The sequence below is a fragment of the Aspergillus versicolor genome (genome assembly GCF_001890125.1).
Source record: "Aspergillus versicolor CBS 583.65 unplaced genomic scaffold ASPVEscaffold_11, whole genome shotgun sequence".
NCBI lineage: Eukaryota > Fungi > Ascomycota > Eurotiomycetes > Eurotiales > Aspergillaceae > Aspergillus > Aspergillus versicolor.
The window spans coordinates 520,474-537,690 of record NW_024467534.1 but is presented as its reverse complement, the minus strand read 5'-3'; the positions used below and the strand labels follow the sequence as shown (position 1 = coordinate 537,690).

The following is a 17,217-nucleotide window of genomic DNA, read 5'->3' as shown; positions in this document are numbered from 1 at the left end:
GGAACTATATATTTTTAGCGGTCACTACGATACGGGTCACCATGAGTCATGACCCATTATTTATTCACAAAAAGATTGCTAGAGAGTTACTGCTAAAGCATATTTGCCATTCTGCTTAGAGCGTTTGCCGTACTGTAGTGGGGAAACAATACCGTAAAATTCAAAAAATGGTCCCAGAGGGGGTCGAACCCTCGACTTTCGCGTTATTAGCACGACACTCTAACCGACTGAGTTATGGAACCAAGTTATTAGCTTTTTGCAAATATTTTGACTACATAAGACCAACAATCGTGTGCGTACAATCTGCTTGTAGAACTACACGCAAGGAAGCCCACTGACGTGACGGGACTTTAATATATCGGATGTTATCTGTGAATACTGTACTATCTAAGAACCCATTATCGTAATCAAGTGGTATATTCAGAGCTGTCACATGTCAACCTCATTCCCACAAACCTATTCCAATTAACTTCATACCTTGGAACTTCCCCCGCTCACACCAGCCTGGACCTTCTCCCAAGACCTCCACCCTCTCTCGGCCGCAGTCTCGGGATTATAGGCCTCGTCACGCATTCTCCGATCAAAGATCTCCATGGACACCCATCCCTTAAACCCGACATCAACAATCCAAGCTTGTACCACATTCGTAACAGGCGTATACCCTCCATATTCCGTCTCAAGCGGGTAAGGCCGGGCGTGCTTCGACCATGTAAACTCTGGCGCCTCGCCCTCGAGGTACCAGGGGTGGCTCTTTGAGAAGGGGGGGTCGAATCGTTCAGCATCAGATAGCTGTACATAGAAGACCTTTTCGACGGGAATGCTCGTCACAAAGCGACGTAGCGAGGCAGCCAGCTTCTCCGGTCCGTCAGGGTACACTCCCGAGTCTGTGAATGGGCACGCCCAGAGCTTTGTAGTCTCATGGAATGTATCCAGGCAAATACCGAAATTATCGCGGTTAACGAGCTGCGTGAGCCGAAGGACATCGTCCCAGGTCGAATAGACTACGCCCCACGATAAGGGCTCGTATGCAATAGAGATAACAGGCGACAGCGAACTAGCTAAATCTGCCAGCTGCTGCATCTCCGAGACGATCACAGCTTCATCGCGAATACTATCGGTGCCATACTGTGACGGGACTTGGAGATATGTTGCGCCTAGGATGCGCGCGAGATCAAGCCAGCGCTGCGCGAGGGCGAGACGCTCCTCAAGTGGGCTCTTTGTGCCCTCGAAGTTCTCAAAGGGTGCGAGCGAGATGATTGTCAGACCCAGGTCGTCGCTTATTTGGCGGATCTGCTTTGCGCCAGTAGATATAGGGATTTGGAGGGTTTTGCTGTAGTGCTCTAGATCGGCATAAACGATTTCAAGGCCCTGGAAGCCTTGTTGCGCCGCGGCGCGGATTTTGTGGTCTAATGCGTGAGATGGATGTTGGCCCAGGCAAGAGGTGCCGATTGCGATTTTATTGGGGAGCGACATGGTGGGTGAGGATGTTCTCGGTAGCTAGGTACGTGCATCATCGATGGCGCATCCATTGTTCTTGTAGTTGGTCGAGCCCGAGCCGGAAATCAGTTTCCTAGTCTCGGACATACCCTGCACCAATGAAGACTTCGTGAACCTCATCGAGCCCGGATTACCGAGATCAAAGCTCGTTTAGACGTTTACCCGCATTCAAGGGTGTACGGTGGATGTGCTCTCGGGACTATATGCGAACAGTGAACTAAATATACTTCTTCTATACTACATCATACTCCCTCCGCCAACTTATCCAACGCCTCCCCCTCGACCATCATTTTCAACCACTCGTCCATCGGCTTCGCCCCGACCTGTTTATAAAACTGAATACTGGGCTCGTTCCACGTTAAAACACTCCATTCCAGCCGCCGCCCCTTCACTTCCACTACCTTCGCCGCAAGCCATTTCAGCAGCTTGAACCCGTACCCGTTTCCCCGTGCCACAGGCTGCACGTATAGGTCCTCGAGGTAGATTCCGGGAGCTGCGCGCCAAGTCGAGTAGTTGTAGAAGAACAATGCCATGCCGACGGGGATGGGTGCGGGCGTTTCGGGGGTTGCGGGCGGATTTATCAGCGCGGTGTAGACGGAGCCCCGCTTGGGAGCGTCGTCGGGGAAGGAGAGTGTTGCGAGGAGCGAGGATTCGGTCGCTTCGACTTCATGAAGGGCCTTTTCGTAGTCGGCGAGCTCGCGGATGAACTGGAGGATTAGCGGGACATCTGGGAGTATGGTTATTAGTATGATTGTTGGCAATTGGCTAAGTGAAGAGTTCGCATGGCGGGGTGCGGGGAGTGAATGGAGGGGAGGAGCTGAAGATAGAAACTACAACATACCGTCCGCGGTTGCGAGTCTGATTGTCGGTTGAGCTGACATGGTGATCTCTTGAGTATGATGAAGAGGTAACCGGTGATACAGAGAGGAATTGGGCTCTTGCGATCTTGGTCGCAGAGCGAGAATTTAGGTATTGGAGCAATGGAAAACTCGTCCGCCCTGTGACATCGGCTTGAGCTCCACCCAACTGAACATCGCGATCTATACCGGAAGAGCAATAAACCATACTAACCCAGAATGCATTCTAAACTCGGCTCTCTAGGGTCTAGGCTCCGAGATCTCTCATTTCTATTTGATAAAGCACGCTGAAATTCTTAGTATTAATATAATAAGACAAGAAAGAATTATGTACCCTAAAACATCCATCCATCTATAACGCAAGTCTGCTTTGCCAACAGCAGAGGACTATGGCCCGATATCAGACTACTTTGAGGTTATAGCTGCAATCCATTTTTGCTCGTCCGTCCTACTTGAGTCAGTAATAATATTGGAAGCGGATTGGAAGGCACACTCACCGGTCAAAATGCAGAAGCATCCCGAGGACTGGGATCAGTTGCTTCTGATAGTTCTTGTCCTTCTGCTCTAGAAACTGGAGGAGCACGTTCTTTAGGTAAATGTAGTCAACACCGCCGGTGGGTGTATCGCTTCTTTGAGTGGATGGGCTGCGCGTCTTCGGAACTGGGGAAGTCACCCCTCTCCGGGGCCCAGAATCAATAGATGAGCGTGAGGATTGCGGGTTGGCCCCAAAGCGACCATCCTCAGAGAGCATATTGGATTTGCGCATCTTCTCTAAACGCGCGTTTGTCTGCTCAACCGATCGACGCAATTCTGCTTTCTCTTTCTCCAAGTCACGGACCTGTTTTTCGCTCTCATCTAAGGACTCACGCAACCGAGCCATGGCCTGCTGAACATCGTTGAGCTCTTGCGTGGCAGTCTCCGCCTGTGCTTCGAGATGATCCCGCCGGCGCTTCCAATCCTTCTGAGAATACTCTAATTCTTCCTTGTCCTCCTCTGCACTCCGTAAGCTCTTTTCCAGCTCACGAAGCTTGGTTTTGAGATCCTCCAATTCGCGAGCCCGACGTCGACCCTGCGCACTTGCTTCGTCCTCGGCACGGTCACGTTCCTCAATCGCAGCCTCCATCCTTTCTTTGAAGTCGCGGGTCTTCGCATCGGTGCGGCCCTCAATGTCATTGAGGAGGCGTCTCATCGTTTCACCCTCACGGGTCCGTTCACTAAGAAGACGGTGGGCGTCTGCCAGTTCCTCTTCCAGGCTCTCGCATCGCTCCCGGGCCTCCTTCATTTGCATGCCTAGCTCGGAAGCTTGATCGCGCATGCTATTCATAAGGCTTTGCGCACTTGCGTGTTGAGCCGTCTTTAATTGCATCTCCTCCCGCAATCCGTCGAGATCCTTGTTTAGTTGAGTGGTCTGTTGCTCGTGCTCTCGTAGTTTCGTTCGCGCTGTCTTCAGCTCGTCCTGGACGTTTGAGAGGTCGGACATAATCTTCTGCTTACCCTCAATGGCTTCTTGCTTTCTGCTTTCAGAATAACGCAGGTCGGACTGTGCGACTGTCAAATTCTCTTCTGCTTTCAGTCGACTATCCAACTCCTGCTTGATCTTCTGGTTGAGAGTCTTGACTTCCGTCTCGCGATCTGAGATCGAAGACTTGAGTGATTTAACTTCTGCCTGCAAGTCGTCGTGTTTTCCTTCCAATGTCCTCAGTTCGGCCGTCTTGCTCTTGAGTTCATCTTTGGTCGACTTAAGCTCCGCACTCTCGCCTCGCAATTTCTTGAGCTCGGGTTGAATTTTTTGAATCGTTTCGCGCAATTCAGTGATATCCTTGAATCTCGTTGTTGCCAGCTGTTGTGCAGCTGAGAGCTCCGTTTCAGTGGTCGTGAATTTCACTTTGAGGGTCTCATATTCGTCCTTGAGGTCATTATGGGCCTTCTCGGAGTCGGCTGATTTTGAAGCGGCACCTGTGCGAAGGTTGGTGATTTCGCCCTCCAACTTGGAAATAGTGCCTTCCAAAGCGGACTTCTCCGCCGTCAATTCCTTGATCTTGTCCTTTGCTTCTACATGCTCTTGGCCGATATTAAGCAGGTCATCTCGCAATGTTTCTATCTCCTCCTTCAGAGCTTCCTCGCCCTTCAGCTTGGAATCAAGACGATTGATGGCCTCTTCTTTCTCTTTGAGTTGTTGTGAAAGGCTTTCAACCTTCTTTTCGAGCTCAGTAAGGGCGGGACTGGGTCCAGTTGATTGGGTTGCTGACTCGGTTGGTTCGGCATCAGCAGATCCTGTTGGCTTGCTGACATCCTCACCACCCTTGCCGCCCTTCTTCTTCTTGCCTTTCTTTTTCTTTCCGCCTCCGGCAGCTCCCACGCCTCCTGCAGCGGTTGCGGGTTGTGGTGTAGCTTCAGACTTGTCGTTGGTTGGTTCCGGGGTCTGCGATGGTGCCAGGGTCTGTCGAAGCTCTTCGAAGTCTGCCTTCTGACCCTTTGTAACCTTGTCCTTAGATTCCTGCCACTTGGCATTGCCCTCTAGGTTCCCATCAAGGAAATCAACCACCTTCTTCAGTCTGTCAGACTCTTCCGTTTTCTGGCCCATGTCAGTCTTCAGGCCTGACACGGTGTCCTGGGTTTCCTTAAGCTGGGTTCGAAGACTATCCACTAAGCCTTGAAGCACCCCGAGTCGCTTTTCGTTGGCTTCCTTCTCCTCCTTAACTTCTTCTAGTTTTGATGTCAACTCGGCATGTTGACCGGCGTCTCCGGACTGCTTGGCTTGTGCCTGGAGTTGTTCAATGTTGTCTGTCTTTTGCTTCAAATCAGCCTGCAATTTCTCAACTTCAGTCTTCGTCTCGGTCATGGTTTTTTCTGACGATTCAAGTTTGGACCTAAGTTCGTCGATTTCACTTTGCTTCGTAGTCCTAAGGCTTTCCATCTCTGACTCCTGCTTATCCTTGAAGTCACGCAACTCCACCAGCTCTCGCGTCGCGGTCTCAAGGTTCTGGACCATGCCCTCAGTCGACTCCCGTGCAACTGACAGATCTCGGTTCAAGTTTTCCGCCTGAGTCTTCAACTTCTCAACTTCTTCCTGTTTATCCTTCAATTCGGACTCTAGTCGAGGAATTTCATTGTCAAAAGAGAAGAACTCTTCAGTCCTTTCATTTTCCTTTGCTGACTCTTTCTCGTTCCATTTGTGATCTTCACTAACTTTCGGTTGCCCTTCGCTGGTTGCACTTTCCTTGAGGCTGTCTAGCTCATCTCGTGCGGACTTCTCGGACTTCTGGGCTTCCTCTAGTTTAACCTTGAAATCGTCTCTCTCAGTCGTTATACGTTTGAGTTCCTCCCCTACTAGGTCCCCTTTAAGCGAAATCTGGTTTAAGTATTCGTTGAGAGCCTTGGGGTCGGCAATCGACGTCAATGGCGTATTTTCTCGCAACGCAGCCTCGAACGGTTCGATTGATAGGACACGGGAGTGGGCGGAGCGATATGCTTTCAGAAGCTCTACATTACAGAAAAATTAGCAGCTGGTCCGGCATCAGTGTGTAGCCAACGACCTACCCTGGTAACGCGTCTCCATTTTGGCCAGCCTTCGCAGCTTCGCTTTCACATCAGGTGGCAGTTCTGGCGCTGCTGGGACTGATTCTGCCTCAGGCTCTCCCTCTTTCTCATTCGTTGCGTTCTCCCCTGGGCCCTGGCTCTGCTCGGCATTCTCTCCTTGGGTGTTCTCAGGGGCGCCTGACGACTCCGGCCGAGGAGTGTCTGGTCTGCTGGATGAATCATCGTCACCGATTGCAAACTCAGGCTCGAATTCAGTAGGATCCGGTCCGCGCACAGGTGTTCCAGTATTCCGTCGGGGTCTGGCCGGTCGTCTGCCCGGGGACAGGTTGCGGCCAGGGGGCCGGCGTGCGGAGTTGGAGCGAGCGAGGGACTCCTGAGACGATCGCTGTCGAGCCTGCTCTTCAGCAATTCGCGAGTCTATGGCATCGCGGAGACGCTATTCAATTTATTTATCCGTCAGCCCTATGGATCGTAAAGTCTCCCCGGAGCGGAGAAACGGTTGACAAGTAAATATTCGGCTGGACTAGCGAGTATACCTGAAACATGACGGTGGCGGGCCTGTGGGCCAAGGCCACAGCTAAATCTAATAATGAGGAGCAGACGAGGGAAAAACGAAATAATACGACAAAAGTGAGAAGCAGGCGCAAGACAGGAAGTCGGAGCCTGGAGCTCGGACGCGCAACGATCGAGAGAACGTGGCCGGGCGGAGAAAGGCTTGGGGAGCGGCAGAAAATGGGCCCAGCCTGATACAAGTACAGCGTCCAGGATGTATACTACGATGGGCAGGATTTTTTTGCAGATTGAATGTAGGATTGCAGTCTGTGACTACGGACTAAATAAAACCCTTATATTGCCTATGAAAAGCTATTTTGGTTGCCGATCAAGCCATGCTCGCATTCTACTAGAGTCCGCTCTGCAGCACAGCAGCACGATATATATTCCACCCTGGGTATAGGAACGAAAGTGGAGGTGATGGGCATAAAGTGTAGTTTTGATTCGATTCTGACCATCCACCAATAATCAAAGCCTTTTCACGAAATGTGGCTCTAGTAGAAATAAGGAAAAACCAAGTTTGAAGAATCACCGTAGTCTCAGTTCACTTGTTGCCGGGAATCATGTGAGGGCGGCAGGTGAAGAAGCTCCAGATCAACAGTGACTTCTCCATCACATCAACACTTCGCGACTCGACTGAGAAATGCGGGTGATTTGACTCGCCTGTGTATTTTCTCTTGGCGAATACCTCCGAACTTACCCTTGACCTTGACGAACGACGAACATCAGTCCCCCCTCTTCGACGAACCCGCTTGGGCAGGGGCATACGCGATCGACAGCCAGCCAACGGGCGATATGCGGGCACGTTGCGGCTCGCTTTGGAGATGGTCTTGTTTTTTGCTCGCTTTCTGAATGGTTGCAGCTTCTCCGGGTGAGGAGTTCTGCTGCCTTGGATTTGCTTAGCTGCCCAGTTTAGCGTCGCTCCCCATTATTATTCAAGTTTGACGTGAGGATGGCCGACAGTGGAGCATCCTCTCCTTCGCCCGACTTCCCAGACCTAGGTTCTCTACATGCATCTCTGTCTTCCCTTTCTGGCACTCCCCCCTCAGTTGCGGCACCCTCTCTGTCGACGTCGCCTCCCGCCATAACCGCCGGTGTCTCCGGCCTCCCACGCTTCTCTAACCATCTTCCCCCGCCCCCGCTGGTGTCTCTGCCCACTCCTACGACAATGGTGGGGTGGATCGGTTGGGTGTTCTCGCTGGTTTTCCAGACCATTCCGAGTGTTTTATACTGGATAATCACCTTCACGACCATCACATTGCCGACATGGCTCTTCACGCTCTTTTCCACGAGCTTGACGTTCACAATGAATTTCACAACACTGTAAGAGCTGCGTCATTGAGCGCCTGCCCTCAATTGCTGTTTTGGATATAGTTATGATCCGCTAACGTATGGACGAACTGTTCATTAGGCTATTGATCGTACTGGCAGTCGTCTCGACTATCAGCTGGTTCATTCGCTACCGGTTCCTCAACATGTATAGCCGTCTGCCCCCTGAGCCCCAACGCAAGGAACCGCAACTCGACCTCTTCCCGGACGTTCAGGATGGTGATTCGAAACCGGGATTGGCCAATTACCTTGATGAATTTCTGAGCGCGATCAAAGTGTTTGGTTACCTCGAGAGACCCGTCTTTCACGAGTTGACACGGACGATGCAAACAAGGAAGTTGATCGCGGGCGAGACTCTCCAACTCGAGGAAGAAAAGGGATTCTGCATGGTTGTAGATGGACTGGTTCAAATATTCGTCAAGTCTATTCGAGATGGAAAACACAACCTGAATGGCGAGGTCATCGAGGACTCATCAGACGAAGAGGGCCAATCTCAAGATGGAAAACAAGGTTATCAGCTGCTCACGGAAGTGAAAAATGGTGCCGCGATGTCATCTTTATTCTCGATCTTATCCCTGTTTACGGAAGACATCCAAATGCGAACGAACGGAGGCTCGTATTCAACTATGTCGAGTGTTCAGCCGAGTCCTGCTCGACGACCCGAGTCGTTCCCTGCTAGCCCCGGTGGTGGGTTGAATGGGTCGACTTCCGCTACGCCCATAGATTATGAAGACGATAACTCCACCATCAACGGCGACGGGGAATTCTTGCCATCGGTTCCTCCTCTACATCTACCGGAGAGCCGCGCACCCCCTAAGATTCGACCTAGACGCTCGAGGAACGTGCATCCCACCGCGCGGAAATCAGTCCATCCGGATATCGTGGCCCGGGCCATGGTTGATACGACGATTGCAATTATCCCGGCGAGTGCCTTCCGACGTTTGACACGCCTTTACCCTAGAGCTACCGCCCATATAGTTCAGGTAATCCTTACACGGCTACAGAGAGTCACATTCGCAACAGCACACTCCTACCTTGGCCTGACAAACGAAGTCCTTGGAATTGAGAAACAAATGACCAAATACACAACGTTTGACTTGCCGAATGAAATCCGGGGGGCGGCATTAGATCGACTGAAAGACAAATTCTTGAAAGAAAAGGACCGCTTAGGCTCAGAAGAAGTCACTAAAGGAATTGCGTTACATAACCCTTACGCCGGTAGGAGAGGCCGGTCGAGTAGCTTCCTAAGAAAGGAAGCTGCTCTTCAAGCAAAGATGGCGATGACACAGAGGCCTATCTCGCTCATAAACCCGGACCGGTCCCCTGGTGGCCGCGACACGGCTGGAGTTAGCCCGGGAGACCTTCTTTCCACAATCCAACTCTCTCGATTTGGCCCGAAGCATGATCAATTCGCCACTATTCCTAGACTGCATTCCCCACTAGCCGATAAAGAGAGCTCGCCGATGCGTCGTTCCTCGCTTCAACGGAAAGATTCGGTTGACGAGGATGCTTTATTCCGCGAGTCGATATTGGACTGTATTATGAACGGCATTGGCCTGACAGGCAGCTCTCATGATGCGCTCCGCAAAGGAAGTCATGCCTCCGGTGAACTATCACCGAAATTGGTTTCATACGACTCACGCCGTCAGAAAGCCGTATTTAGCAATAACGCATTTGGTTTCATTGATGCCTACGAGGGATCTGGAGATGGCGAAACCGAGTCGATCATGTCTATGTCTGTCACGAGCGCCGGCGGTACATCGCCTATTGTGAACTTGAGGGAAGAGCTTCGTAACGATATAGAAATCGTCTACTTTCCCCAGGGATCAGTTCTCGTGGAACAGGGTGAACGCCATCCGGGGTTGTATTATGTTATAGACGGTTTCCTCGACGTGGGAGTCCAAATCAACGAGAAGGGAGAGGACCTTGTCGGGACGTCAAGACCCGGCCACTTGCAATTTGAGGAGGAACTATTCCCAACATTAAAGCGGACCCAGACAGCTACTTCACGTGGGTCTACTACTGCAGCTTCTACAAGCGACCCCAAGCGCAAGAGACAATCCCGGAAGCCTCTCTACATGATCAAGCCGGGTGGAATTCAGGGCTATGTAGGTGCCATGGCGTCGTACCGCTCTTATACCGATGTTGTCGCAAAGACAGATGTCTACGTAGGGTTCCTTCCGCGAACCTCTTTGGAAAGATTGGCGGAACGATATCCAATTGCCCTGTTGACATTGGCAAAGAGACTCACAGGCCTTTTGCCACGGCTGCTTCTCCATATCGATTTTGCTTTGGAGTGGGTTCAGGTAAATGCTGGCCAAGTCATTTATCACCAGGGTGATGAGAGCGATGCTATATATATCACGCTGAATGGACGCCTTCGGTCAGTCCTCGAGGGAGCAGGAGGCAAAATGACGGTCGTTGGGGAGCATGGACAAGGTGAAAGTGTTGGTGAGTTGGAAGTGATGACGGAGTCGACACGACCAGCTACGTTGCACGCTATACGAGATACCGAATTAGCCAAGTTCCCTCGGTCCCTCTTCAACAGTCTGGCCCAGGAGCACACTGGGATTACAATCCAGGTCTCAAAACTCATCGCTCAGCGGATGCGGGATCTAGTCGAAAACCCGATGTCTGAGCAAGGCACCGAGCCAGGTAATACCGGCAGTGTCAAAACCGCAACGTCAACCCTCAACCTCCGCACTGTTGGAATTCTTCCAATCACCACTGGCGTTCCAGTTGTTGAGTTCGGGAATCGGCTCCTGAACGCTCTTCAGCAAATTGGTGTTACCGATGGTGTGACTTCTTTAAACCAAGCAGCTATCCTGAACCACCTTGGTCGACATGCTTTTAGCAGGATGGGAAAGCTTAAGCTTTCACAGTACCTAGCCGATTTGGAGGAGAAATATGGGATGGTTCTGTATATCGCCGACACCAATGTGAACTCGCCATGGACTCAAACATGCATTAGCCAGGCCGACTGTATCCTCCTGGTTGGCCTTGCAGAGTCGTCCCCAAACGTGGGAGAGTACGAAAGATTCCTACTCGGAATGAAGACCACGGCGCGAAAGGAACTCGTGTTGCTGCATGCAGACAGATATTGCCCGCCTGGAACCACTCGAAAATGGCTGAAGAACCGTGTTTGGATCAACGGAGGTCACCACCATATTCAAATGGCTTTCCGCCTCACTGCCGAGCCGTCGCATCCCCAAACAAAACGGCTGGGTACGGTTTTGAAGCAAAGAGTTCAGATCCTCCAGGCCGAGATCCAGAAATACACATCTCGCCGCATTCGCCAGACTCCACTTTACTCTGCCCAAACACCATTCAAGGGCGACTTTCACCGCTTAGCGCGACGGCTCTGTGGCAGGGCGGTTGGCTTAGTTCTTGGAGGAGGTGGTGCACGAGGTATTGCTCATGTTGGCGTTATTAAGGCCCTGGAGGAGTCCGGAATCCCCGTTGACATTGTTGGTGGGACATCCATTGGTGCCTTCATTGGTGGTCTGTATGCCAGGGATGCAGATGTTGTCCCAATGTACGGCCGTGCAAAGAAATTCGCTGGGCGCATGGGAAGCATGTGGCGCTTTGCCTTGGATCTGACCTACCCGTCCGTGTCGTACACCACTGGCCATGAATTTAACCGTGGAATATTCAAAACCTTTGGAGATAGCCAGATTGAAGATTTTTGGCTTGAGTTCTACTGCAATACCACCAATATTAGCCGATCTCGAGCCGAGTACCATTCCTCCGGCTATATATGGCGCTATGTCCGTGCATCGATGTCACTCGCCGGCCTTCTCCCTCCAATTTGCGATGAAGGGAGCATGTTACTCGACGGAGGTTACATTGATAACCTTACTGTAGCCCATATGAAGACACTCGGCGCAGATGTGATTTTCGCCATTGATGTTGGCTCCATCGATGACAACACCCCACAAGGCTATGGTGATTCCCTGTCTGGCTTTTGGTCAGTTATCAACCGTTGGAATCCATTTTCCGCTGTTCCAAATCCTCCAACCCTTTCTGAGATTCAGGCGCGACTAGCCTATGTCTCTTCTATTGATAATCTCGAGCGGGCCAAGAACATGCCGGGCTGCCTCTACATGCGCCCTCCAATTGACCGCTACGGGACCCTTGAATTCGGTAATTTCGACGAAATTTACCAAGTTGGATATGTTTATGGCAAGCAATACTTGTTGAAGCTCAAGACTGAAGGATCTCTACCACTTCCAGAAGAAACCGAAGAAAAGAAAAAGCTTCAGCGTACCCTGGCTCCCCGACGTGCAAGTATATAATCTGGCATGCGCACTACAAAAGGTGCACGTTATTCACGATGTTACGAGTGTTATTAGCGCTTGGTTACCTTATTTACTGCCGGACCGATGTGTTTGATGTCAATAGAATAGCGTTCTTTGGAGATGTATACACATATGATTCCCCAACATAGTTCTTATACAATACGATCATTTTTCAGTTTGATATGACCGCGTGGATTCCAAGTGAGAATCTTATTAAATAGAAGAGGCAAAAAACAATGGTCCCAGAGGGGGTCGAACCCTCGACTTTCGCGTTATTAGCACGACACTCTAACCGACTGAGTTATGGAACCGTGATCTGATTGGTTGGAGGAATGTTTGTCAAGAATTGCTCGAGTCTGTGCAGGTACATCATGGATGGTTACAAGGAGTTCAATGGGTTGGTTGAAAGATGCCTCGGCTCCAGTGGAAATGAACTCCAGCGACTGCTCCCGTCTGGTTATGCCCATGTCCTAAACGCGACTAAACCCTGAATGTGCCTACAGTGTGGGAAAACCATCTACAGGTACCTAGGGAAGACGCACGTAATGATTGCTAGCGTGCTCGTCAATTACGCAAGCACCTGTAGCCGACCTCAGCTCGCAGTTGATGAGCGGTGCATGCAGAAATCTGCAAGGAATCAATTCTCCCAACACGATGACTACATGGAAAATTAGAAACCAGTTATTATGCGCCACCGAGGTACCAGATACGATGCTCTTGTCCCTTGTGAGATCGCTCCACGTCAGATCGGTGGCAGTGGTGGCTGTACAGCAATAAACCGGTGCGACTGTCGATCTCGATCCACGCTGGTCCCGCGCCAAGCCACCAAGGGCCCAAACCCCATCCAGCTTCGTGGGACGGCGAGCAGCAGGGTCAGGGTGATGACGACACTCCCTGCCCGTTCTCCTTTATTTTTCTCATCCCCTCTTGTCGAGGCGTGGGAAGACAATCCGTCGGACTCCGACTCCTTCAATTCCCCTAGCCTTTGTTCCCTTCTCCCCTCAATTCTGAATAAATGGCTTCACCCGCCGCCAAGAGCGGCTCTCATCACAGTTTCCATGTGGACTACGTCATTCAATATAGCTATGCCGATAGAGGTGAGGAGCCCGGTTGGGATGTGTCAAGGAGCAAGATCGTTTATTGACCGTATTAGATCCGTCTAAGGCGTCTCAGGAGCTAGAACTGCTTCTGCGGAAGCTCTGGGAGGTGGGATTGCAAACCGAAGTGAGGCCGGGCGAGGACTCCAACTTGCTTATCTTCGTGCGGGCATCTAAGAAAAAGAGGCTGCGACGGGCTCTTTACCAGTCCCGGTATGTATATCTTTAGTGCCTACTTGAAAAGTTGGTCGCTGACGTTTGTTTCCTCGCTAGAATCCGCGATTGGCTCCATGGCGTCCGCAGCTCCGAGCCCGAGGATGAGTCCTCCGCCGAACCACAGACGGAATCCGAGCGCCTTCGCGTTATATACCATATGATAACGCTTCCGCATGATTCGGGCGGCGCGGGGATCACGCCTCGACATGGCCATTGGAAGAATGTGCTTGCGATATTCCCGCTTCATGACGAGGAGAAGAATAAGGAGTACTTGACAGATTGGAGCCAGAAGACTTTCTTGTCCGAAGGAGATCTGGACCATGTACGGGATAAATTTGGGGAGAGCGTGCGTATCTTCCTGAGGTTCTCCTTCCGGGAGGTGTTTAATGCTGACCGTTGATTTGCAGGTCGGATTTTATTTTATGTTTCTGCAATCGTACTTCAGGTTTCTGCTTTTCCCTGCGGCTTTCGGGTTCTCATGCTGGTTGTTATTGGGATCCTTCTCTATTATATATACCGTGGTCAACTGTCTCTGGGGTGTGATCTTCATTGAGTATTGGAAACGAAAAGAGGAAGATCTCAGCTGCCGATGGCAAACTAAGGGCGTCTCCGTTGTTCGAACCACGCGGCGACAATTTAAGCCGGAAAGAGAGGTTAAGGATCAGGTTACTGGCGAGACCCACGGTGTTTTCCCGGCGACAACTCGGCTGCAACGGCAGCTTCTTCAGGTTCCCTTTGCCCTGCTCTCAGCTGTAGCCCTAGGCGTTATTATCGCAACATGTTTTGCGATTGAAATATTCATATCTGAGGTGTACACTGGGCCGCTCAAGACATACCTGGTAAGTAACCACGAACTGCTTAGCTCGTTCGACGTGCTGACTTCTTAGGTCTTTATTCCGACTATTTTGTTATCAGCTCTGATTCCAACCATGAGCGGAGTCCTCGTTCAGGTTGCGACGAAGCTTAATGACTTTGAAAATTATGAAACACAAGCCGCATATGACACAGCGCTGACGCAGAAAATCTTTGTCATTAACTTCATCACGTCGTACCTCCCGATTTTTTTAACGGCCTTCGTGTACATCCCATTTGCCAGTCTCATCGTCCCTCACCTCGATGTCTTCCATCTGACAGTGCGACCTTTCGTGTCAAAAGAAAAGGCAACCACCACACGTGGGCACTTTACCATCGACCCTGACCGACTGCGAAAGCAAGTTATATACTTTACCGTTACGGCTCAAGTGGTCGGACTTGGGATGGAGACTGTTGTGCCATACTTGAAGCAGCGATTCGCTCGCCAGTACAAGGAGTACAAGAAGAAGAAGAATGGACGGACAGACACGGGTCTAGAACGTGAGACCAAGAGGCCACGAAAGCACTCGTACAGCGACCATCGTGATGAGGTTGAATTTCTTACGCGCGTCCGCAAGGAAGCCGACCGGGACGACTACCATGTTACAGAAGACCTGCGAGAGATGTGCATTCAATTTGGTTACTTGGCTTTGTTTTCGCCCGTCTGGCCCCTGGTGCCGGTTTCTTTCCTGATCAACAACTGGGTCGAGCTTCGTTCCGACTTTTTCAAAATAATCATCGACTGCAAGAGGCCGACTCCTGTGCGGGTGGATACGATTGGACCCTGGCTGGACACCCTGGGCTTTCTCTCGTGGGTGGGGAGCATCACTAGCGCAGCGCTGGTATACATGTTCAACACAAGCACCCATGGACCAAAGGGCGAACCCTCGGCGATCAAAGGATGGGCACTTTTGTTGACGATATTCTTCGCGGAGCACCTATATCTTATTGTGCGGTTCGTGGTGCAAGCCACAATGGCAAAGTTCGAGCCCCATAATGTCCGCCGCGTAAAAACCGAGCAGTACATGATCCGGAAACGATATCTAGAGTCGACACTAGGCGCGCGGAGCAGCGATGACGAGGAAGACCTTACCGCGAAAGACGAATCCATGGAGTTATCTGACATTACCCGGAAGTCTCTTGAAGAGGACGCGCGGTCCTGGTCTAAGCATAATACCGACCCGGAAGAGCGGTTCTGGATGAGACAGAAGGGTTGGAGGGAGGCTGTTACGGTGGGGACTTCGATTATCGAAAGCCAGGCGGAAGAATCGAAGAAGGAGCAGTGAGTATCCGGTGATGGACTATATATAAAAACGGTGTTTTAAGAGGTGGTTGGCTGGTTCTTCTTTCCTTGTAAAGCGATGGGGATTGAGTGGCGGCACAGCTATTGTTATGCACATTGTTTGTTTACCATTTTTTACAGTATATTCTTAAAGCAAGCATTGTAAATCTTGTCTTGGTTCTCTTGGAGTAAAACGTAGAACTTGAGCATTGATTTTGACAGGTGCTCCAACTACCTGTATAGATACGAGCAGTCCTAGTTTATCAATCTAAATAATGGAAGGCATATCAGAGATTAGATCGATCTAAGCTCGTAAGTGGGGCAGTTCCTGTCAATGTCATGCTACGCTCATCCCCCACCCTCCAGGCCCAGGGCGCTGACATCAGCTGTTTCTGCGCCAATATATTTATCCCTCCTGCCCACCTCCGTGGGCCGTAGGTATCCTAATCCAACTTGATTCTGGACACCCGAGCACAATGTCCCAAGCAAGATCCCACCATGAACCCAGCACAGCCGATGGCTGGCATGGCAAAGTCACCCCAACCGGGCCCTTCAAGCCCCAGCCCGGCCGCTACCACCTGTATATCGGTCTCTTCTGCCCCTTTGCGCACCGGGTGAACTTCGTCCGACATCTCAAAGGGCTAACTGACATTATCGATATGAGCGTCGTTATGCCCTACCCAAAGGGCGATTCAAAGGGATGGCCTGGGTGGAGATTCCCTGCTTCAGACGACGAGTACCCCAATGCTACGGTGGACAAGCTGTTCGGCGAGGACTATATGCACAAGATTTATTTTAAGGCCGACCCGGAGTATAAAGGACGGTATTCAGTTCCGGTACTGTGGGATCGGGAGACTGGGACGATTGTTTGTAATGTATGCACGCCTACTACCACGTTCTGGTAGTACTACACTTAGGGAAGCCCGGGTATAGATACTAACAACCGGCACAGGAAAGCCTCGAACTGCTCCGCTGGCTCCCATCGGCATTCAATGATTTTATCCCGGAGTCAAAGGCTTCAATCGACCTATACCCACCGCATCTCCGTGACAAAATCGACTCCTTGAGCTCCTGGGTCCTGCCTAACATCTGCAGAGGCGTGTACAAGTCCGGCTTCGCCCCGTCGCAAGAGGAGTACGATGAAAACGTCGTTCCACTTTTCGGATCACTCAACAAGCTCGAGAAGATTGTCTCCGCTAATGGCGGGCCCTTCATACTGGGTTCCGAGATGACGGAGCTAGATATCACTGTCTACGCGACGCTCGTTAGGTTTGACACTGTTTATGTCCAGCATTTCAAGTGTAACCTGGGTACGATTAGACATGATTACCCGGTTTTGAATAATTGGCTTAAGAGTGTTTACTGGGGAGTCGAGGCCGCGAGAGATTCGACGGATTTTAAGCATATCAAAGAGAATGTGAGTTTATCTTGCCCGCCGGCTGTTGGGTCAGGTTATTTCCAAGTACTGTTTGGGCTAACGAGGCGAAGTATACGAAGAGCCATTACGATATTAACCCGAAGGCTATTACTCCAATGGGTCCCTTTCCGGATGTGGAGGAGGGTGTTGAGCAGGATTGGGGGAAACTGAGAATTGGAGAAGTGTGGCATCCAGCGGTTTTGGAATTTGAGAGGACATTGAAGGATGCGTAAATAGAAAGTCTTGGAAATGGAATGGTACGAGAACAGGAATTCTGGTT

At 50.9% G+C, this 17,217-nt stretch overlaps 7 protein-coding genes and 2 non-coding genes across 9 annotated transcripts; 3 read left to right on the top strand and 6 right to left on the bottom strand.

Moving 5' to 3' along the window:
- Positions 1-168: 168 nt before the first annotated feature.
- ASPVEDRAFT_t129 lies at positions 169-242 on the bottom strand. The gene has a single exon. It is a non-coding gene; the product is annotated as a tRNA-Ile (tRNA).
- A 229-nt stretch (positions 243-471) lies between these two features.
- On the bottom strand, positions 472-1,473 carry ASPVEDRAFT_140550 (sugar phosphate isomerase/epimerase family protein; the record flags this gene model as incomplete). Its single annotated transcript, XM_040807666.1, has 1 exon — positions 472-1,473. The coding sequence occupies one exon, from the start codon at positions 1,471-1,473 to the stop codon at positions 472-474; it is 1,002 nt and encodes a 333-aa protein (XP_040672430.1).
- A 266-nt stretch (positions 1,474-1,739) lies between these two features.
- Positions 1,740-2,378, bottom strand: ASPVEDRAFT_87961 (GNAT family N-acetyltransferase; the record flags this gene model as incomplete). Its single annotated transcript, XM_040818204.1, has 2 exons — positions 1,740-2,224; positions 2,339-2,378. The coding sequence occupies 2 exons, from the start codon at positions 2,376-2,378 to the stop codon at positions 1,740-1,742; spliced, it is 525 nt and encodes a 174-aa protein (XP_040672429.1).
- Positions 2,379-2,525: 147 nt separating this feature from the next.
- ASPVEDRAFT_331551 (putative vesicle-mediated transport protein (Imh1)) lies at positions 2,526-4,158 on the bottom strand. Its single transcript, XM_040810695.1, has one exon. It carries the CDS (start codon positions 3,832-3,834, stop codon positions 2,848-2,850), a length of 987 nt encoding a protein of 328 aa, XP_040672428.1. The 5' UTR covers positions 3,835-4,158; the 3' UTR covers positions 2,526-2,847.
- Positions 4,159-5,520: 1,362 nt separating this feature from the next.
- Positions 5,521-6,593, bottom strand: ASPVEDRAFT_331337 (uncharacterized protein). The gene is made up of 3 exons (XM_040810691.1): positions 6,431-6,593; positions 5,895-6,330; positions 5,521-5,835 (listed from the first exon to the last, which is right to left on the bottom strand). Exons 1-3 carry the CDS (start codon positions 6,437-6,439, stop codon positions 5,696-5,698), a joined length of 585 nt encoding a protein of 194 aa, XP_040672427.1. The 5' UTR covers positions 6,440-6,593; the 3' UTR covers positions 5,521-5,695.
- Positions 6,594-7,398: 805 nt separating this feature from the next.
- nte1 (lysophospholipase) lies at positions 7,399-12,070 on the top strand (the record flags this gene model as incomplete). Its single annotated transcript, XM_040807700.1, has 2 exons — positions 7,399-7,769; positions 7,858-12,070. The coding sequence occupies 2 exons, from the start codon at positions 7,399-7,401 to the stop codon at positions 12,068-12,070; spliced, it is 4,584 nt and encodes a 1,527-aa protein (XP_040672426.1).
- Positions 12,071-12,310: 240 nt separating this feature from the next.
- On the bottom strand, positions 12,311-12,384 carry ASPVEDRAFT_t128. The gene has a single exon. It is a non-coding gene; the product is annotated as a tRNA-Ile (tRNA).
- A 704-nt stretch (positions 12,385-13,088) lies between these two features.
- On the top strand, positions 13,089-15,524 carry ASPVEDRAFT_32949 (anoctamin family protein; the record flags this gene model as incomplete). Its single annotated transcript, XM_040810666.1, has 5 exons — positions 13,089-13,170; positions 13,227-13,383; positions 13,444-13,732; positions 13,794-14,225; positions 14,274-15,524. 5 exons carry the CDS (start codon positions 13,089-13,091, stop codon positions 15,522-15,524), a joined length of 2,211 nt encoding a protein of 736 aa, XP_040672425.1.
- Positions 15,525-15,996: 472 nt separating this feature from the next.
- ASPVEDRAFT_56237 (putative cell wall organization protein/glutathione transferase (Gto3)) lies at positions 15,997-17,170 on the top strand (the record flags this gene model as incomplete). Its single annotated transcript, XM_040815179.1, has 3 exons — positions 15,997-16,395; positions 16,473-16,937; positions 17,009-17,170. 3 exons carry the CDS (start codon positions 15,997-15,999, stop codon positions 17,168-17,170), a joined length of 1,026 nt encoding a protein of 341 aa, XP_040672424.1.
- Positions 17,171-17,217: the final 47 nt, after the last annotated feature.

Excerpts from the sequence above, each read along its gene's own strand:
- ASPVEDRAFT_331337 (XM_040810691.1), bottom strand. Across the intron at positions 5,836-5,894 it reads AATGGAGACGCGTTACCAGG|CTTCTGAAAGCATATCGCTC; the intron begins GTAGGTCGTTGG and ends TGTAATGTAGAG.
- ASPVEDRAFT_331551 (XM_040810695.1), bottom strand. The coding sequence starts at position 3,834 with ATGTCCGACCTCTCAAACGTCCAGGACGAGCTGAAGACAGCGCGAACG.